This window comes from Mustelus asterias, chromosome 29 (assembly GCF_964213995.1).
Source record: "Mustelus asterias chromosome 29, sMusAst1.hap1.1, whole genome shotgun sequence".
NCBI lineage: Eukaryota > Metazoa > Chordata > Chondrichthyes > Carcharhiniformes > Triakidae > Mustelus > Mustelus asterias.
This window is the reverse complement of record NC_135829.1, coordinates 4,238,063-4,260,019: the sequence shown is the minus strand read 5'-3', so window position 1 is coordinate 4,260,019 and position 21,957 is coordinate 4,238,063. Positions and strand designations below refer to the sequence as shown.

At 48.9% G+C, this 21,957-nt stretch overlaps 2 protein-coding genes across 2 annotated transcripts in view; one reads left to right on the top strand and one right to left on the bottom strand.

Annotated features, from left to right (window-relative positions):
* Positions 1–19,266, bottom strand: part of LOC144480403 (tubulin polyglutamylase ttll6-like) — a 64,741-nt gene extending 45,475 nt beyond the window's left edge. Inside the window, exons 1-6 of the mRNA XM_078199809.1 lie at positions 19,163–19,266; positions 15,511–15,640; positions 10,517–10,668; positions 8,373–8,675; positions 4,208–4,248; positions 1,041–1,159 (exon numbers count right to left, since the gene is read on the bottom strand). Coding sequence (XP_078055935.1) covers positions 1,041–1,159; positions 4,208–4,248; positions 8,373–8,675; positions 10,517–10,668; positions 15,511–15,640; positions 19,163–19,266 — 849 coding nt within the window. The remainder of the gene's footprint in view (positions 1–1,040; positions 1,160–4,207; positions 4,249–8,372; positions 8,676–10,516; positions 10,669–15,510; positions 15,641–19,162) is intronic.
* A 354-nt stretch (positions 19,267–19,620) lies between these two features.
* gdpgp1 (GDP-D-glucose phosphorylase 1) lies at positions 19,621–21,595 on the top strand. Its single transcript, XM_078199808.1, has one exon. The coding sequence runs from the start codon at positions 19,621–19,623 to the stop codon at positions 20,737–20,739; it is 1,119 nt and encodes a 372-aa protein (XP_078055934.1). The 3' UTR covers positions 20,740–21,595.
* Positions 21,596–21,957: the final 362 nt, after the last annotated feature.

The window sequence follows — 21,957 nt, the reverse complement described above, 5'->3', positions numbered from 1 at the left end:
TAATTCTTGCCTAATCGCATCATAATTACTTCTCCCCCAATTGTAAACCTTGCCCTGCCGTACGGCCCTATCCCTCTCCATTGCAATAACAAAAGACACCGAATTGTGGTCACTATCTCCAAAGTGCTCTCCCACAACCAAATCTAACACTTGGCCCGGTTCATTTCCCAGTACCAAATCCAATGTGGCCTTAGAGAAACACCTTAGAGTTTTTGGCCTGGGTCTTAACAATACTGTGTCGATGGGTCGGAAGAAGCAAGAAATAAACTATCATTGAATCCTCCAGCGCAGAAGGAGGCCATTCGACCCATCGGGTTTGCATCGACCACAATCCCACCCAGACCCCATCCCCATAACCATGTGTTTACCCCAGCTAGTCCCCCTGACACTGAGGGGTAATTTAGCACGGCCAATTCACCTAACCCGCATATCTTTGGACTGTGGGAGGAAACCGGAGCACCCGGAGGAAACCTACGCAGACTCAGGGCGAACATGAAGACTCCACACAGACAGTGACCCAAGCCGGGAATCGAACCCGGGTCCCTGGCGCTGTGAGGCAGCAGTGCTAACCACTGCCACCGTGCCACCCATGACCAGAATAGCATTGATAAAAAATAAGAGACATGATGGCAATGGAGATAGAGAGACTGGAAACTAAAGATGAGAGAAGGATCACCTATCAGGTAACAAACTTTCTCTTATAATTAAAATAAAAATTCTGAGAATATATATTCTTGCTTTCCTGCAATTATGAAGCTTAAAAAATAACAATCAAAAAGACATCATAAGAGTAAATAGACACAGCAAGAAGTCTCACAACACCAGGTTAAAGTCCAACAGGTTATTTGGTTGCACGAGCTTTTGGAGCACCGCTCCTTCATCAGGTGAGTCCTGATAGTAAATAGAGGTTAAGAATAGTGCAGAAATTATTACAGAAAGGTTTGAAGACAAGGCATCAGCGCGATACTGTCAATAATTTGAAACCAATTATTTTCTATTGCTTATTTTCTCCTTTTCCTCCTCAGTGCTGTGAGCCTGACCTGAAAACATTTCATCTCCATGACTTTCTCATGCGACACAGAGGAGTCAGTCCAGTACAGTATGCATTCTTCATCATCCCCGACTTCCTTCAGTCCATATCGACGGGCAGCGCGGCGAACTGCAAGACAAGAACAGAGGGCAGAGAGGTAGACCGTTACTGTACAGCAGAGAGAGAGAGAGATACACAGAGAAAGGTCTAGTGATACAAAGAGGGGGTGAATGAGGGAGATACAGAGTGAGACAAAGGGGTAGGAGGGCAGCAATCAAGGCAGACGTAGATATATAGAAAAGAACGAGACGGGTGTTGGTGTAAAGAAACAGAGACAGAAATAGAAAAAGGAAGCAAGGTAAATAAAAGAGAGAGACGGTGAGTAAACAATTCAGAAGATTAGAGATGAAGAGATAAAGAAGAAAGGAAGAGGATAAGACAAAAGAAATGATGTATAAAGTTATGAACAATTTCAATAAATAAACATTTGCAAATGGAATGGTCTTTCTCATGTTCAATATGTATGCAATAAATAATCAGAAAAGAATACTGAGCAAAGTAGACATTTTAGGGAGCAGATACCAAAATATATTTTAGTGACCAAAATACTCTTATAGTATCACGGCTATGTGGTAACGGGGCCCCTTTAAGAGGTGACCTAGCGGACTGTGTGATCGGGCTGGACTCTATGGAACAGAAGCTTGGGAAGCTGGGCCAATCGGGAGCGAGGGTGCGTGTCCGGGGGACTGGGAGGAGTTCAGTTGGAGGAGAAGAGAACCGATCTCCGCGATGTTTCTGTCAGATCCTCGGTGTAAATAGTTATCATAGTTTAACAAAACCTTCTTATTGTTGGAGCTACTTTGAGTCGCTTCCAGCTATTAAAGACTACTATATATAGTCTTACATATATAAAACTACAGTGATGGGTAAATACATTCTCTGGTGTAGGCCATAGCTGCAGACACCAGGAAGGTCCTTAGTTTTATTTGTATTTATCTGGGCAGCAATCAAACGACATTAACTATATTTCTGATTGTTCAACGAGTATCCCTACGGCAGTGAAGGTGAGAGAGCTGGAGGGGGGCAACCAGCTCGGGCTCCTGTTTTATTTCTTGCTAAAAGGTCTGGATATAAATTGTTCCATTTGGAAGACGCAGCATGGGTTCATGAAGGGCAGATCATGTTTGACTAATTTGGTGGAATTCTTTAAGAACGTTCTGTGTGCAGTGGACAATGGGGAACCTGTGGATGTGGTGTATCTGGATTTCCAGAAGGCATTTGACAAGGTGCCGCACCAAAGGCTTTTGCATAAGATAAAAGTGCACGGTGTTACGGGTAATGTAGTAGCATGGATAGAGGATTGGTTAACTAACAGAAAGCAAAGAGTGGGGTTAAATGGGTGTTTTTCTGGTTGGCGATCAGTGACTAGTGGTGTGCCTCAGGGATCAGTGTTGGGACCGCAATTGTTTACGATTCACATAGATGATTTGGAATTGGGGACCAAGTGTAGTGTGTCAAAATTCACTGATGACACTAAGATGAGTGGCAGAGCAATGTGTGCAGAGGACACTGAAAGTCTGAAAAGGGATATAGATAATCTAAGTGTGTGGGCAAAGCTTCTGGCAGATGGAGTACAATGTTGGTAAATGTGAGGTCATCCATTTTGGTAGGAATAACAGCAAAATGGACTATTATTTAAATGGTAAAAAAATGCAGCATGCTGCTGTGCAGAGGGACCTGGGTGTCCTTGTGCATGAATCGCAAAAAGTTGGTTTGTAGGTGCATCAGGTAATTAAGGAGGCAAATGGAATTTTGTCCTTCATTACTCGAGGGATGGAGTTTAAAAACAAGGAGGTTATGTTGCAGCTGTATAAGGTGCTGGTGAGACCACACCTGGAGTACTGTGTACAGTTTTGGTCTCCTCCTTGAGAAAGGATTTACAGGCACTGGAGGGGGTGCAGGGTAGGTTCACTAGGTTGATTCTGGAGTTGAGAGGGTTGGCTTATGAGGAGAGACTAAGTGGACTGGGACTATACCCATTGGAATTCAGAAGAATGAGGCGAGATCTTATAAAAACATATAAAATTATGAAGGGAATAGATAAGATAGAAGCAGGCAGGTGAAACTAGAACTGGGGACATGGCCTCAAAATAAGGGGGAGCAGATTTAGGACTGAGTTGAGAAGGAACTTCTTCACCCAAAGGGTTGTGAATCTGTGGAATTCCCTGCCCAGTGAAGCAGTTGAGGCTACCTCATTGAATGTTTTTAAGGCAAGGATAGATAGATTTTTAACAGTAAAGGAAGTAAGGGTTATGGTGAGCGGGCGGGTAAGTGGAGCTGAAAAAATCAGCCATGATCTTATTGAATGGTGGAGCGGAATCGAGGGGCCAGATGGCCTACTCCTGCTGCGAGTTCTTGTGTTCTTATGCCTGTGTGTTTGGACTCCAAGAACATAAGGGTGGCAAGAACACAGGGTGGCACAGTGGCACAGCACTGCTGCCCGGTGCCCGGCTTGGGTCACTGTCTGTGTGGAGTTTGCACGCTCTCCCCGTGTCTGCGTGGGTTTCCTCCGGGTGCTCCGGTTTCCTCCCACAGTCTGAAAGACGCGCTGGTTAGGTGCATTGGCCATGCTAAATCTTCTCTCTGTACCCGAACAGGTGCCGATATGTGGCGACTAGAGGATTTTCACAGTAATTTCATTTTGGGTTCATGTAAGCCTACTTGTGCCACTAATAAATAAATAAATTACGCTTAGTTTAATTCAAGAGGTATTCAAGAGACGGCTGGATATAGCACTTGGGGCGAATGGGATCTAAGGTTATGGGAAAAGCAGGATTAGGCTATTGAGTTGGACGATCAGCCATGATTGTGATGTATGGTGGAGCAGGCTCGAAGGGCCGAATGGCCTCCTCCTGCTCCTATCTTCTATGTTTCAAGCATCGAAGATAGATGCAAAGTTGAACAACTCGGCCACACACTCACTGTCAAAGCCCACACATGGCTACCTGATCAAGCAGCAGCACCACGCCTCCCTCCCCCCTCCACCCCCATGAAGTTACACCCCAAAAGTATCAGCTCCTTCAGGAAGGAGGCAACAATTGGAGAGGAGAAACCTATTGGTTTTGCAGAGATCTATGGAACTCTCATCTCAATAACCCAAAAGTAATTATTACTCACCACTTTCATACTTGCAATTAAGCAGATTTATTCCAACACACCTGCAAAAGAGAGAAGGCTGAGATCTCAATAAAATAAACGTGATACGTTTCACTGTGGGAAATGACCGGGCTGTGCTCGGCATTGCCATCTGAAGACAGAGTCTCAAATTCAACCCAATGGAGATATGTTGAGGAAGAGTGGTGAGCAGCGTCATGGTGCTCGGAAGCACAATGAGAAGACATCTCAGAGAAAGAATGAGGAAATAGAGAGAAAAAACAATAGAAACTGTGACAAAGTGAAATAAAAGAAGGATGAACTTGTGATGAAAGTAAGATTTGCGTGGAGACTCGATTGAAGCAGTGTTCACCTCTTCCACACTGATATTTATTATTGCGAGGGAGTGAGATACACTGGTCAGTGCGAGGGAGTGACAGTGAGATACACTGGTCAGTGTGAGGGAGTGACAGTGAGATACACTGGTCAGTGTGAGGGAGTGACAGTGAGATACACTGGTCAGTGTGAGGGAGTGACAGTGAGATACACTGGTCAGTGCGAGGGAGTGACAGTGAGATACACTGGTCAGTGCGAGGGAGTGACAGTGAGATACACTGGTCAGTGTGAGGGAGTGACAGTGAGATACACTGGTCAGTGTGAGGGAGTGACAATGAGATACACTGGTCAGTGTGAGGGAGTGACAGTGAGATACACTGGTCAGTGTGAGGGAGTGACAGTGAGATACACTGGTCAGTGCGAGGGAGTGACAGTGAGATACACTGGTCAGTGCGAGGGAGTGACAGTGAGATACACTGGTCAGTGTGAGGGAGTGACAGTGAGATACACTGGTCAGTGCGAGGGAGTGACAGTGAGATACACTGGTCAGTGTGAGGGAGTGACAGTGAGATACACTGGTCAGTGCGAGGGAGTGACAGTGAGATACACTGGTCAGTGCGAGGGAGTGACAGTGAGATACACTGGTCAGTGCGAGGGATTGAGATACACTGGTCAGTGTGAGGGAGTGAGATACACTGGTCAGTGTGAGGGAGTGACAGTGAGATACACTGGTCAGTGTGAGGGAGTGACAGTGAGATACACTGGTCAGTGTGAGGGAGTGACAGTGAGATACACTGGTCAGTGCGAGGGAGTGACAGTGAGATACACTGGTCAGTGTGAGGGAGTGACAGTTTGATACACTGGTCAGTGTGAGGGAGTGACAGTGAGATACACTGGTCAGTGTGAGGGAGTGACAGTGAGATACACTGGTCAGTGTGAGGGAGTGACAGTGAGATACACTGGTCAGTGTGAGGGAGTGACAGTGAGATACACTGGTCAGTGTGAGGGAGTGACAGTGAGATACACTGGTCAGTGTGAGGGAGTGACAATGAGATACACTGGTCAGTGTGAGGGAGTGACAGTGAGATACACTGGTCAGTGTGAGGGAGTGACAGTGAGATACACTGGTCAGTGCGAGGGAGTGACAGTGAGATACACTGGTCAGTGCGAGGGAGTGACAGTGAGATACACTGGTCAGTGCGAGGGAGTGACAGTGAGATACACTGGTCAGTGCGAGGGAGTGACAGTGAGATACACTGGTCAGTGTGAGGGAGTGACAGTGAGATACACTGGTCAGTGCGAGGGAGTGACAGTGAGATACACTGGTCAGTGCGAGGGAGTGACAGTGAGATACACTGGTCAGTGTGAGGGAGTGACAGTGAGATACACTGGTCAGTGCGAGGGAGTGACAGTGAGATACACTGGTCAGTGCGAGGGAGTGACAGTGAGATACACTGGTCAGTGCGAGGGAGTGAGATACACTGGTCAGTGTGAGGGAGTGAGATACACTGGTCAGTGTGAGGGAGTGACAGTGAGATACACTGGTCAGTGTGAGGGAGTGACAGTGAGATACACTGGTCAGTGTGAGGGAGTGACAGTGAGATACACTGGTCAGTGCGAGGGAGTGACAGTGAGATACACTGGTCAGTGCGAGGGAGTGACAGTGAGATACACTGGTCAGTGTGAGGGAGTGACAGTGAGATACACTGGTCAGTGTGAGGGAGTGACAGTGAGATACACTGGTCAGTGCGAGGGAGTGACAGTGAGATACACTGGTCAGTGTGAGGGAGTGACAGTGAGATACACTGGTCAGTGTGAGGGAGTGACAGTTTGATACACTGGTCAGTGTGAGGGAGTGAGATACACTGGTCAGTGTGAGGGAGTGACAGTGAGATACACTGGTCAGTGTGAGGGAGTGACAGTGAGATACACTGGTCAGTGCGAGGGAGTGACAGTGAGATACACTGGTCAGTGTGAGGGAGTGACAGTGAGATACACTGGTCAGTGTGAGGGAGTGACAGTTTGATACACTGGTCAGTGTGAGGGAGTGAGATACACTGGTCAGTGCGAGGGAGTGACAGTGAGATACACTGGTCAGTGTGAGGGAGTGAGATACACTGGTCAGTGTGAGGGAGTGACAGTGAGATACACTGGTCAGTGTGAGGGAGTGACAGTGAGATACACTGGTCAGTGTGAGGGAGTGACAGTGAGATACACTGGTCAGTGTGAGGGAGTGACAGTGAGATACACTGGTCAGTGTGAGGGAGTGACAGTTTGATACACTGGTCAGTGTGAGGGAGTGACAGTGAGATACACTGGTCAGTGTGAGGGAGTGAGATACACTGGTCAGTGTGAGGGAGTGACAGTGAGATACACTGGTCAGTGTGAGGGAGTGACAGTGAGATACACTGGTCAGTGCGAGGGAGTGACAGTGAGATACACTGGTCAGTGCGAGGGAGTGAGATACACTGGTCAGTGTGAGGGAGTGAGATACACTGGTCAGTGTGAGGGAGTGACAGTGAGATACACTGGTCAGTGTGAGGGAGTGACAGTGAGATACACTGGTCAGTGTGAGGGAGTGACAGTGAGATACACTGGTCAGTGCGAGGGAGTGACAGTGAGATACACTGGTCAGTGCGAGGGAGTGACAGTGAGATACACTGGTCAGTGCGAGGGAGTGACAGTGAGATACACTGGTCAGTGCGAGGGTGTGACAGTGAGATACACTGGTCAGTGTGAGGGAGTGACAGTGAGATACACTGGTCAGTGTGAGGGAGTGACAGTGAGATACACTGGTCAGTGTGAGGGAGTGACAGTGAGATACACTGGTCAGTGTGAGGGAGTGACAGTGAGATACACTGGTCAGTGTGAGGGAGTGACAGTGAGATACACTGGTCAGTGTGAGGGAGTGACAGTGAGATACACTGGTCAGTGTGAGGGAGTGACAGTGAGATACACTGGTCAGTGTGAGGGAGTGACAGTTTGATACACTGGTCAGTGTGAGGGAGTGAGATACACTGGTCAGTGTGAGGGAGTGACAGTGAGATACACTGGTCAGTGCGAGGGAGTGACAGTGAGATACACTGGTCAGTGCGAGGGAGTGACAGTGAGATACACTGGTCAGTGTGAGGGAGTGACAGTGAGATACACTGGTCAGTGTGAGGGAGTGACAGTTTGATACACTGGTCAGTGTGAGGGAGTGAGATACACTGGTCAGTGCGAGGGAGTGACAGTGAGATACACTGGTCAGTGTGAGGGAGTGACAGTGAGATACACTGGTCAGTGTGAGGGAGTGACAGTTTGATACACTGGTCAGTGTGAGGGAGTGAGATACACTGGTCAGTGCGAGGGAGTGACAGTGAGATACACTGGTCAGTGTGAGGGAGTGAGATACACTGGTCAGTGTGAGGGAGTGACAGTGAGATACACTGGTCAGTGTGAGGGAGTGACAGTGAGATACACTGGTCAGTGTGAGGGAGTGACAGTTTGATACACTGGTCAGTGTGAGGGAGTGAGATACACTGGTCAGTGCGAGGGAGTGACAGTGAGATACACTGGTCAGTGCGAGGGAGTGACAGTGAGATACACTGGTCAGTGTGAGGGAGTGACAGTGAGATACACTGGTCAGTGTGAGGGAGTGACAGTGAGATACACTGGTCAGTGCGAGGGAGTGACAGTGAGATACACTGGTCAGTGTGAGGGAGTGACAGTGAGATACACTGGTCAGTGTGAGGGAGTGACAGTGAGATACACTGGTCAGTGCGAGGGAATATCTGAGAAAATACTGAGGCAGCAATGTTGAAATGATAAAGCAGCCATGAAGAGGGCAGCAAGTTTTCACTCCTGGCTTTACCTCCGTTTCCTCCTCTTTTTTCTCTTGAGCATTTCATCTTTAATGGCATTTGCGCTTCCTTCAGCTTTCTGGTTGGATAGTATCAGTTCTTGTTTGTGAAGTCCTTCACGTTCTCCCAGCAGTTTATTCTGTTTTATTTGTTTCACCAGCTGTCTCACTGCTACATTCCTTTTCAGGGTACTGGGTTGTTTCTGAATTGGTTCATTTTCATCATCGGACTCCTCAGCTGGACTCTCCTCATTCTCTGCTTCCTCGTCAGCTGATTCTTCCTCAGAATCACTCCCACCCCCAGAAGCATTCATTCTGTCAGACGTAGAGATTTGATAAAGACAACTTAGGAAAGCGTCCTCTGGTTAGGCTGACTGGTAAGCAAAATCATTTAGTCGTGTGGCTTGGAAAAAGTAAAAAGTTAAAGTTTATTTATTAGTCACAAGTTGGCTTACGTTAACACTGCAATGAAGCTACTGTGAAGTTCCCCTTGTGGCCACACTCCTGCGCCTGTTCAGATACACTGAGGGAGAATTTAGCTTGGCCAATGCACCTAACCAGCACGTCTTTGGACCGTGGGAGGAAACCGGAGCACCCGGAGAAAACCCACGCAGACACGGGGAGAACGTGCAGACTCCGCACAGACAGTGACCCAAGCTGCGAATCGAACCCAGGTCCCTGGCGCTGTGAGGCAGCAGTGCTAACCACTGTGCCACCGTGCCACCCCTTGATTGTGGACTTGTGAGCGCTGAGATTTTGGTTCAAACAATTTCAGCAGAGATCGAGTATCCATGTGGATATTCCACCAGGTGAGACAGGAGTGGAACTGTGATATCTTTCCAATTCAGAGTGGTGTGTCACTTTGAGGGGAGAATTGCAGAGCTCCACCTTGTCCTCAGCTGGTATCTACATGTGGCAACATTGCAACAGAGTCCTTTCAAATTTCAATAATTTTATCATTCAGTCTTCCAAAGCCACGAGCTCCACCATCAAGAAGGACAATATCACTGAGCAGATAGGCGGATCACCAGTTCCCCTCAATGTCACACACCATCCTGACTGTGAATGATATTGTTGTTCCCTCTTCATCTGTCGCTGGGTCAAAATGCTGGAACTCCCTCCCTAACAGGACTGTGGCTGTACCTATATCTCAGGGACTGCAGCAGTTCAAGAAGGCAGCTCACCAAAGGGCTATTAGGGAAGGGCAATAAATGCTGGGCCTAGCCAGAGAAGCAAACACTGGTCAGATCCAAACATTGTATCGGGCAGCACAGTGGTTAGCACTGCTGACTCACAGCACCCGGGTTCGATTCCCGGCTTGGGTCACTGTCTGTGTGGAGTTTGCACGTTCTCGCCGTGTCTGCATGGGTTTCCTCCGGGTGCTCCGGTTTCCTCCCACAGTCCAAAGTTGTATGGGTCAGATTGATTGGCCATGCTAAATTGCCCCTTAGTGTCAGGGGGACTAGCTAGGGTAAATGCACGGGGTTATGGGGATAAGGGCTGGATGGGATTTAGGTCGGTGCAGACTCAATGGGCCGAATGGCCTCCTTCTGCACTCTAGGATTCTATGAATGGATAATAAAAACCAATCCCATGGCAGGCAGAGTGTAGTACCACTTACTGGGGATACAGAGTGTTTACTGCAGTATCACAGCAACTGTGCAGGAAAACAGCCGAATGTCCAGAGTGAAACGATGCATTGTCATGGGACACTGGAAAATTTGCTGGAACACAGTGTGTGCTGCAGTAAACTAAAGTCCCATTGTTAGCATGCCCCCGGCGCCTTCCCGGATAAATCCACTTGCCGGCCTGGTACTGAGACCTACAGATGGGGAGCATCCCAGGTGCAGTCCGTGGTCTGAGCTGAAATAGCTGGTCTCGCGCAGAGTCAGTTGAACTCAGCACTGCTGGATTTGAGAAAATTAAACCAGCCAGGCAGCCCCCTTGAAATAAATATGCAGCGATTCTCGTTACAGCGTTACATATCCTATGGTGCTCTACGACTGCCCACATTCAACATCTAGATTCACACCATTGGGGCAGGTTACCAGAGGGTGCTGCACATTTAAAATACTGACCCACTCGTACAGGGCGGTTTCAGCTCTGAAGTCCACCTCACTTGTGCCCTTATCAATCCCATAAGGGAACTCACCTACCTTTTGCACTTCCAACCGAGGGTCTTTCCCCTTGCTCCCGAAATGTTAATCTGCCTTTTCCCCCTTCCGATCCGTGACAGGGTTTTGGAGCATTTTCTCTCAGAGTTGTGTCTTCCTTTCGTGTTGTGATGTTTTTTCAGCAGCCAGAACAACTAGATAAAAACCACACAGAGGGATGGGTACCCCGGTGAGTGCACTCTTGGCATTAATCAGCTTCCTAATCCTTCTAATTCAATTAAAAACCCTTTCTTTCAATAAGGACTGAGCCTAAAGCAATAACTTGTGCGGCTCTCTCCACAGACTCTAATTGACCTGTCTGTTGCCAGCAATTTCACACCTCACATTAAAAAGTCTCACGACACCAAGTTAAAGTCCAACAGTTTATTTGGAATCATGAGCTTTCGGAGCGCTGCTCCTTCAAACCAGCCTCCCATCCATTGACTCTGTCTACACTTCCCGCTGCCTCGGCAAAGCAGCCAGCATAATTAAGGACCCCACGCACCCCGGACATTCTCTCTTCCACCTTCTTCCTTCTGGAAAAAGATACTAAAGTCTGAGGTCATGTACCAACCGACTCAAGAACAGCTTCTTCCCTGCTGCTGTCAGACTTTTGAATGGACTTACCTTGCATTAAGTTGATCTTTCTCTATACCCTAGCTATGACTGTAACACTACATTCTGCACTCTCTCCATTCCTTCTCTATGAACGGGTATGCTTTGTCTGTATAGCGTGCAAGAAACAATACTTTTCACTGTATGTTAATACATGTGACAATAATAAATCAAATCAAATCATCAGATGAGTGGAGAGTTGGGTTCACAAACAGGGCACATATAGACACAGACTCAATTGCAAGATAATGGTTGGAATGTGTGTCTTTACAGGTAATCAAGTCTTTACAGGTACAGACTATGCGAGTGGAGAGCGGGATAAACACAGGTTAAAGAGATGTGAATTGTTTCAAGCCAGGAAAGTTAGTGAGATTTTGCAAGCCCAGGCCAAATGGTGGGGGTTACACGTAGTGTGACATGAACCCAAGATCCCAGTTGAGGCTGTCCTCATGTGTGCGGACTTCACATTAGCATTGGGAGTTCTTATGGGTGGCACGGTGGCACAGTGGTTAGCACTGCTGCCTCACAGCGCCAGGGACCTGGGTTCAATTCCGGCCTCGGGTCACTGTGTGGAGTTTGCACATTCTCCCCGTGTCTGTCGTGGGTTTCCTCCGGGTGCTCCGGTTTCCTCCCACAGTCCAAAGATGTGCGGGTTAGGTGGATTGGCCATGATAAATTGCCCCTTAGTGTCAGGGGGACTGGTTAGGGTAAATGTATGGGATTATGGGGATAGGGTCTGGGTGGGATTGTGGTCAGTGCAGACACGATGGGCCTAATGGCCTCCTTCTGCACTATAGGATTCTATGATCTTAACATTGTATTTGTGACACATTGGCCACTGTTATTTAAGTAGGAAACAAGGAAAGAAACAGGCCATGTGCTCCCTCGAGTCTTCTCCGACATTCAATAAGATCATAACTAATCTTCTACATTAACTTCACGTTCCCACAGCAGCCCTATATCCCTCGATTCCCTCAGTATTCAAAATTCTATCAACCTGTCTTGAGAATATTCGAGTACAGCTCTCTAAGATAGACAATTCACAATCCTCTGAGTGAAGAAATTTCTCCTTATCTTAGACCTAAGTTTAAGTTTATTTATTAGTGTCACAAGTAGGCTTACATTAACACTGCAATGAAGTTACTGTGAAAATCCCCTAGTCGCCGCACTCCGGCGCCTATTCAGGTACACTGAGGGAGAATTTAGCACGGCCAATGCACCCTAACCAGCACGTCTTTCAGACTGTGGGAGGAAACCAGAGCACCGGAGGAAACCCACGCAGACACGGGGAGAACGTGCAGACTCTGCACAGACAGAGACCCAAGCCGGGAATCGAACCCGGGTCCCTATCAGTGTGAGGCAGCAATGCTAAACAACATGCCACCGTGCTGCCCGTAATATACAGTGAGAAGTATTGTTTCTTGTGCACTATATAGACAAAGCATACCGTTCATAGGGAAGGAAAGGAGAGAGTGCAGAATTTAGTGTTACAGTCGTAGCTAGGGTGTACAGAAAGATCAACTTAATGCATGGTAGATCCATTCAAAAGTCTGATGGCAGCAGGGAAGAAGCTGTTTTTGAGTCAGTTGGTATGTGATCTCAGACTTCCGTACCTTTTTCCTGATGGAAGAAGGCGGAAGAGAAAAGCAGCCAGCATAATTAAGGACCCCACACACCCCAGTATGTCCGGGGTGCGTGGGGTCCTTGATTATGCTGGCTGCTTTTCCGAGGCCATGGGAATTGTAGACAATGTCAATGGATGGGAGGCTGGTTTGCGTGATGGATTGGGCTACATTCACGACCCTTTGTAGTTTCTTACGGTTTTGGTCAGAGCAGGAGCCCATACCAAGCTGTGATACAACCAGAAAGAATGCTTTCTATGGTGCATCTGTAGAAGTTGGTGAGAGTTGTAGCGGACATGCCAAATTTCCTTAGTCTCCTGAGAAAGTAGAGGCGTTGGTGGGCTTTCTTAAATATAGCGTCTGTATGGAGGGACAGTGGTGGGGGGGGAGAAAAGAAGAGGGGGGCCATATCCTTCTATTCCCATCCTATTCATCTATTTGTCAAGACGCCGCTTAAAAGTCACTACCGTATCCGCTTCCACTACCTCCCCCGGCAGCGAGTTCCAGGCACCCACTACTCTCTGTGTAAAAAATCTGCCTCGTACATCTCCTTTAAACCTTGCCCCTCGCACCTTAAACCTGTGCCCCCTAGTAATTGACTCTTCCACCCTAGGAAAAAGCTTCTGACTATCCACTCTGTCCATGCCTCTCATAATCTTGTAGACTTCTATCAGGCCGCCCCTCAACCTCCGTCGTTCCAGTGAGAACAAACCAAGTTTCTCCAACCTCTCCTCATAGCTGATGCCTTCCATACCAGGCAACATCCTGGTAAATCTTTTCTGTACCCTCTCCAAAGCCTTCACATCCTTCTAGTAGTGTGGTGACCAGAATTGAACACTATATTCCAAGTGCGGCCTAACGAAGTCTATAAAGCTGCAACATGACTTGCCAATTTTTAAACTCAATGCCCCGACCAATGAAGGCAAGCGTGCCGTATGCCTTCTTGACTAACTTCCCCACCTGTATTGCCACTTTCAGTGACCTGTGTACCTGTACACCCAGCTGCCTTTGCCTATCAATACTCTTAAGGTTTCTGCCATTTACTGTATATTTCCTATCTGTATTAGACCTTCCAAAATGCATTACCTCACATTACCTCAGAATGACTGTTCCAGCAACATTGTCCATGTGCTGATATTCACTTGCCCTAAGCGCCAGCAACACTAATGGCTGTAGTTCAGCAGCTCCCCTGTGAGTTCCATCTCAGCAGGAGGTACAGCCAGCAAGATGCATCAGTGATCGACAGAATGTGCCTTCGTGTACATACCCCCCTGAAGAGTGCAATTCGAATTTGCTAAACACAATCGTCAAAGATAAAGAGATAGATTGAGAAGGGTAAATCATGCATGAATTTTCCGAGCCTCTATCACACAAACTTCCAGCTACAGTTTTACAGAGAACAGTTTGCATAAGCCTTAAGGCAGGACACCTGATTCTATTACCTTTCTATTGTTTTTCTAATTCGGGAGTGACTTCTGGGGAAGGAAAGGTCTTCATATTTATAAACCGCAGCAAAGTCATACCAGCGAAGAATAATTCAAACTAATGCCTTTATAAAATACTTTAAACACAGTAAAACATCCCAAAGCATTCTACGGGAGGATTTACAGGCAATTGTGAAACCAAAGAAAGAGACAGGTTGACAGGCTGGAATAGTTGTGACGCCCCTCACAGTTACATAGTCTCCCTACACCTACTGGAGTTACAAATGAAGATTTGATTTGATTTATTATTGTCACATGTATTAACATACAGTGAAAAGTATTGTTTCTTGTGCTATACAGACAAAGCATACCGTTCATAGAGAAAGAAAGGAGAGAGTGCAGAATGTAGTGTTACAGTCATAGCTAGGGTGTAGAGAAAGATCAACTTAATGCAAGGTAGGTCCATTCAAAAGTCTGATGGCAGCAGGGAAGAAGCTGTTCCTGAGTCAGACTTTTGTATCTTTTTCCCGACGGAAGAAGGTGGAAGAGAGAATGTCCGGGGAGCGTGGGGTCCTTAATTATGCTGGCTGCTTTGCCGAGGCATTGGGAAGTGTAGATGGGGTCAATGGATAGGAGGCTGGTTTGTGAGATGGACTGGGCTTCGTTCACAACTCTTTGTAGTTTCTTGCATTGGTGAATTGCCCATTTGAACTGGGTTGGTGGGATCTGTCCCCCCATCCTCTCAGGCAGTGCATTCCAGATCCTAAGCCACCGTGCAAAAGAGACTTTGCTCCTGTCACTGTTGCTTGTTTTGCCAATCACCTTAAATAGATATTCTCTGGTTCCCAATCTTTCCCAATCAGCATGAACCGTTTAAGCCCCTCAAGATTTGAACAAATCTATCAAATCTCCACCAAATGTTTTTTCGCCAAGGACCAGCCCCAACCTCATAGATCATAGAATCCTACAGTGCAGAAGGAGGCCGTTTGGCCCATCGAGTCTGCACCGACCACAATCCCACCCAGGCCCTATTCCCATAACCCCACATATTTGCCCTGTTAATTCCCCTGACACTCGGGTCAATTTAGCATGGCCAATCCACCTAACCCGCACATCTTTGGACTGTGGAAGGAAACCGGAGCACCCGGAGGAAACCCACACAGACACAGGAGAGAATGTGCAAACTCCGCACAGACAGTGACCCAAGCCGGGAATTGAACCCGGGTCCCTGGAGCTGTGAGGCAGCAGTGCTAACCACTGTGCCGCCTTCTCTAATCTATCCATGTAACTGAAATTCCTCACCCTTGGAACCATTCTGGTTCATTCGTTTCTGTACCCTCTCTAATGCCTTTACATCTTTATTAAAGGCATGAGAGTGTCCAGAACTGGACATGATACCTAGCTGAAGCTGAGCCAGTGATCCATAGGGATTAATCAGATGTTCCTTTCTGTTGTACTTTAAGCCCCTATTGATGAACCAGGATCCTAAATGCCTTATTAATATCTTTCTCAACCTGCCCTGCCACCTTCAATGCCTGTTCACGTATATGCTCAAGTCACTCTGCACCTGCACCCTCTTTAGAACTGTACCCATCACAGTTCCCTGTTCTTCAGATCAAAGTAAAGCGCTTCAAACTTCTCTTCTTTAAATTTCATCTGCCACATGTCCGCCCATTCCACTAGACCATCCTTTCCACATTTAACACTATCCTCCTCACTGTTCACAACAGTTCCCAGATTTATGTCATCCACAAGTTTTGAAATTGTGTTTTTAAATTCTATCCCCCTGGAAATGAACCCCAGAGCCTGGTTTGCTGTTTTCATGGCCTTACTAAAGTACAGTTGCTACTTTTAACAATTTGGAAACCTGTACCCCCAGATGTCGTTGCACTTCTAACACAGTTAGATCCTTAACTTCCTAGAAATCCAAGACCTCTTTACTTCCTCCAACAAAAAGCGCCAGCTCACACTGATCCACATCAAATATTTAAATCCAACAACAACAACTGTCCTGGACCTTCTAATCCGGCGCTATAGTTAAGAAAGCTCACCAACGTCTCTACTTTCTCAGAAGCCTAAGGAAATTTGGCATGTCCACTGTGACTCTCACCATCCATTGACTCTGTCTACACTTCCCGCTGCCTCGGCAAAGCAGCCGGCATAATTAAGGACCCCACGCAGCCCGGACATTCTCTCTTCCACCTTCTTCCATCGCAAAAAAGATACAAAAGTCTGAGGTCACGTACTAACCGACTCAAGAACAGCTTCTTCCCTGCTGCCATCAGACTTTTGAATGGACCTATCTCGCATTAAGTTGATCTTTCTCTGCACCCTAGCTATGACTGTAACACTACATTCTGCACTCTCGCATTTCCTTCTCTATGAACGGTATGTTTTGTCTGTATAGCGCACAAGAAACAATACTTTTCACTGTATGTTAATACATGTGATAATAATAAATCAAATCAAATCAAATTTTTATAGATGCACCATAGAAAGCATCCTTTCTGGGTGTATCACAGCTTGGTATGGCTCCTGCTCTGTCCAAGACCGCAAGGAACTACAAAGGGTTGTTAACATAGCCCAGTCCATCATGCAAACCAGACTCCCATGCATTGACTCCATCTACACTTTAAAGTTCTAAAGTTTATTTATTAGTGTCGCAAGTAGGCTTACATTAACACTGCAATGAAGTTACTGTGAAAATCCCCTAGTCGCCACATTCCAGCACCTCTTCGGGCACCTTGAGGGGGAATTTAGCATGGCCAATGCACCTAACCAGCACATCTTTTGGACTGTGGGAGGAAACCGGAGCAAACCCACATAAACATGGGGAGAACGTGCAGACTCCGCACAGACAGTGACCAAAGCCAGGAATCGAACCCGGGTCCCTGGCGCTGTGAGACAGCAGTGCTAACTACTGTGCCACCATGCCGCTTGGGAAAGCAGCCAGCATAATCAAGGACCTCACGCACCCTGGACATACTCTCTTCTACCTTCATCAATCAAATACAGATACAAATATCTGAGATCACGTAACAACCAACTCAATAACAGCTTCTTCCTTGCTGCCACCAGACTTTTGAATGGTCCTGCACTATATTAAGCTGATCTTTCTCTACACCCTAGCTATAACTGTAACACCATATTCTGCACCCTATCCTTCTCCCCAATGTACTCTATGAATGGTATGCTGTTTGTAAAACGTGCAAGAAACAATAATTTTCACTGTATCCAAATACATGTGACAATAATAAATCAAAACAAACTATGTTCTGCACCCTCTCGTTTCCTTCTCCCCATGTACTCTATGAACAGTATGTTTTGACTGTACAGCGCGCAAGAAACAATACTTTTCACTATGATAATAACAAATCATGTCGTTTAAGTTTAATTATTAGTGTCACAAGTAAGCTTACATTAACACTGCAATGAAGTTACTGTGAAAATCCCCTAGTCTCCACACTCTGGCGCCTGTTCGGGTACACAGAGAGAATTTAGCATGGCCAATGCACCCTAACCAGCACGTCTTTTGGACTGTGGGAGGAAACCGGAGCACCCGGAAGAAACCCACGCAGACACGGGGAGAACGCGCAAACAGTCACCCAAGCCGGGAATCAAACCCGGGTCCCGGTGCTGTGAGGCAGCTGTGTCCTATACTGTGTCGTGTTTAAATTGTTTAACTGCTAATTATTTTGTTATATTCCAACTGTGTCCTTAAATAAATTTTGTTTGATAAAAGCTTCCTAGTGGATCACTGGAATCATACCTGGAGTGAAATACCTTACACTCACCCGTGCCAAAAATCAAATGTAAAACTTAGGGTCTAGGCTAACCTCACAAAACACCTTAGAGTTTCTGGCCTGGGTCTTAACAATACTGTGTCTATGGGTCGGAAGTCAGACTCCGCACGAGACAGGCACCCAAACCAGGAATCAAACCCAGCTCCCTGGCCCTGTGAGGCAGCAGTGCTAACCACTGTGCCACCGTGAACACCAATGTTAAACTCCCTCCTTTTCCTTCTGCCCTTTGTACTCTATGAACGATATAGAAACATAGAAGAAACATAGAAACCCTACAGTGCAGAAGGAGGCCATTCGGCCCATCGAGTCTGCACCGACCATAATCCCACCCAGGCCCTCCCCCCACACATATTTTACCCGCTAATCCCTCTAACCTACGCATCCCAGGACTCTAAGGGACAATTTTTAACCTGGCCAATCAACCTAACCCGCACATTTTTGGACTGTGGGAGGAAACCGGAGCACCCGGAGGAAACCCACGCAGACACGAGGAGAATGTGCAAACTCCACACAGACAGTGACCCAAGCCGGGAATCGAACCCGGGACCCTGGAGCTGTGAAGCAGCAGTGCTAACCACTGTGCTACCGTGCCGCCAGTTTTGTTTTGACTGTACAAGAAACAATACTTTTCACTGTATCCCAATACATGTATTCCAATACTCGGGGATTTTCACAGTAATTTCATTGCAGTGTTAACGTAGGCCCTCTTGTGACTAATAAATAAAAATAAATGTGACAGTAATAAACCAAATCAACTTGCATTTATATAGTGGCAACATGTTCCAAAGAGATCCGGTGCAAGATGCTCAGACAATGCATTGACCGATTCAGATTGACAGAAGTTAAATGACTTGGCTAACCAGTTTGACTTGGCTAACTAGTTTAACTTGGCTAACTAGTTTAACTTGGCCAACCAGTTTAACCTGGCTATGTTCAGCCTGGGTCAGTCTGCCGCTTTGGTTTCTGGGCTGACAAGCCCGTTGCTAAGGCCGCCTCCCGTTGCTAGGGGACTGAAACGGGTCGACAAGGGGGTGGAGTGGGTCAGGCCGGGGCCCCGCCAGTGGCTCTGATCGCCCTCCCCCCGGGGCCTGGGCCTCTCCCGGCGCCTCGCTGTGCGGCTCGGCGGGTGTATTCTCTCGTCCCCAGCCCCCAGCCCCGCTCCGCCTCCCTCACTCAGTCACTTACCTGCCGCCTGCCCGGCCCGCGCCGCGCACAGGGCTCTGGGGGCCAGTGTCCCCATGGCAACCTGACGCCAGGCTCTGATTGGCCCGCGACTTCCACCCTCCCATTGGCGGCCCCGTCCGATGCTGATTGGCCGCGTGGTGACACCAGCTCGCCTGTGATTAGCTGTCAGGCCGAGATCCGATTGGCTGAGGGACGTCCTCGTGCTCCAATTGGCTGATGAAGCGGCGATTCGATTGGCTAAGGGAATCTTTATTTCTGATTGGCTGGCCGGTTATAAGCTTGAATTGGGCATTGGAGGGTTTGTAATTTTAAACCATGCCAGTTTTTAATTTCAGGTTTGCCGTGTGGGTCGGGCGGCGTCGGTTTTCCACAGGATTAGGGAGTCAGGCGCAGGTTGGGGGCAGCCTCCGGGAACCATGGGAACGGGCGGGGTCCTGGGGTGATGACGTCAGAGTAAGATGGCGGCGCCCATGGAGGGGGCAGCGGCGGATCCGAGGAGCGAGCCGGACTGGCCCTGGGCCCAGGCGCCGCTCTTCAGCTACTCGGAGCGGGATCTGATCCGGAGCGGGGTCCGCTGGGGCGGCGGCTCGGGCTCCCGCTTCGACGCGGCCCTGCGCTCGGCCTGGGAGGAGCGGATGACCGCCGGCTGCTTCCGCTACCGCCTGCCGAGCTCGGGGCTGCCCAGCCGCCGGCTGCCCGGCCCGCGGCGCTTCGTGGCTCAGCTCAACCCGCAGCGGGCCACCGAGCGGCGGCGGCCGCAGGAGATCCGCAGCCTGCGGCAGCCCTTCGAGCCGGCCGGCTTCAACTTCACCCGCATCCCGGCGCGGGAGGTGCTGTTCCGGCTGCGGCGGGAGGGAGAGGCCGAGGCCTCGGCCTTGCTGGTTATCAATGTCAGCCCGCTGGAGTGGGGCCACGTCCTGCTGCTGCCCGAGCCGGCCCGCGGCCTGCCGCAGCTCCTGACCCGGGAGTCGCTGCTGCGGGCCCTGGAGCTGCTCTTCCTCAGCTCGGAGCCGGCTCTCCGGCTCGGCTTCAACAGCCTGGGGGCGGCGGCCTCGGTCAACCACCTCCACCTGCACGCCTACTACCTGGGCCACCGCCTGGAGCTGGAGTCGGCCCCTAGCCGGCCCCTGCTGGCCCAGGCCGGCGGCCGTTACCTCCCCGTCCACCGGCTCTCCCAGCCCCCCGGCCGGGGCCTGCTGCTCTACACGGACGGCAGCGACCTGCCCCGGGCCGCCCTGACCCTCCACGCCCTGGGCGGCCTCCTGCTCCGCCGCTCGCTGGCCCACAACCTCTTCCTGTGCCGGGGCTGCCCTCCCGGGGAGCCGCCCGGCCGGCCCGAGTGCCGGGACGGGGTCCGCGCCGTCCTCTGGCCCCGGGTCAGCTGTTTCGGCCGCAAGGAGGAGGCCGCCTTCAATGTGGCTCTGTGCGAGCTGGCCGGCCACCTCCCCATCAAAACCCCCCAGGATTACAGCAGCCTGACCGAGGACACGGTGCTGCAAACCATCGACAAATACTTACTGCCCGAGGAGGAATTCTCCCAACTCCTGTCTGAAATCACTGAGCTGCTAAAGGATTAACATCAGAGTTCACTCAATCCCTCATTAACTCCCCCCTCACTCACTACAATCTGCAGGTCCAGTGTCTAATCCCTCTTCTCATTCATCTATTCTTCATTTGGGGTGGTACTGTGGGTTAGCACCGCTGCCAGGGACCCGGGTTCGATTCCCGGCTTGGGTCACTGTCTGTGCGGAGTCTGCACGTTCTCCCCGTGTCTGTGTGGGTTTCCTCCCATACTCCAAAAGACGTGTCAGTTAGTGCATTGGCCGTGCTAAATTCTCCCTCCGTGTACCCAAACAGGAGCCGGACTAGGGGATTTTCACAGTAACTTCATTGCAGTGTTAATGTAAGCCTACTTGTGACTAATGAATAAACTTTTTATTCTTCTTTTGGGGTGGCACAGTGGTTAGCACAGCTGCCTCACAGTGCCAGGGACCTGGGTTCAATTCCCGGCTTGGGTCACTGTCTGCGGAGTTTGCACGTTCTCCCCATGTCTGCGTGGGTTTCCTCCGGGTGCTCCAGTTTCCTCCCACAGTCTAAAAGACGTGCCAGTTACATGCATTGGCCATGCTAAATTCTCCCTCAGTGTTACCCGTATAGGCGCCGGAGTGTGGCGACTAGGGGATTTTCACAGTAACTTCACTGCAGTGTTAATGTAAGCCTACTTGTGACTAATGAATAAACTTTTTATTCTTCATTTGGGGTGGCACAGTGGTTAGCACAGCTGCCTCACAGTGCCAGGGACCCGGGTTCAATTCCCGGCTTGGGTCACTGTCTGTGCGGAGTCTGCATGTTCTCCCCGTGTCTGCGTGGGTTTCCTCCAGTTGCTCCGGTTTCCTCCCACAGTCCGAAAGATGTGCTGGTTAGGTGCATTGGTCAGGCTAAATTCTCCTTCAGTGTACCCGAACAGGCGCCGGAGTGTGGCGATTAGAGGATTTTCACAGTAACTTGATTTAAGACTACTTGTGACTAATAAATAATCCCCTAATCGCCACACTCCGGCGCCTGTTCGGGTACACTGAGGGAAAATTTAGCGTGGCCAATGCACCTAACCAGCACGTCTTTGGACTGTGGGAGGAAATCCATGCAGACGTGGGGAGAACGTGCAAACTCCACACAGACAGTGACCCAAGTCGGGAATCGAACCTGGGTCTAAGGTGCATTTTAATCTTAACATGATTCACTATTCATTAGTTGTGTAAGTTGCATTTTAAGTTAAAATGAATCACCACTTATTG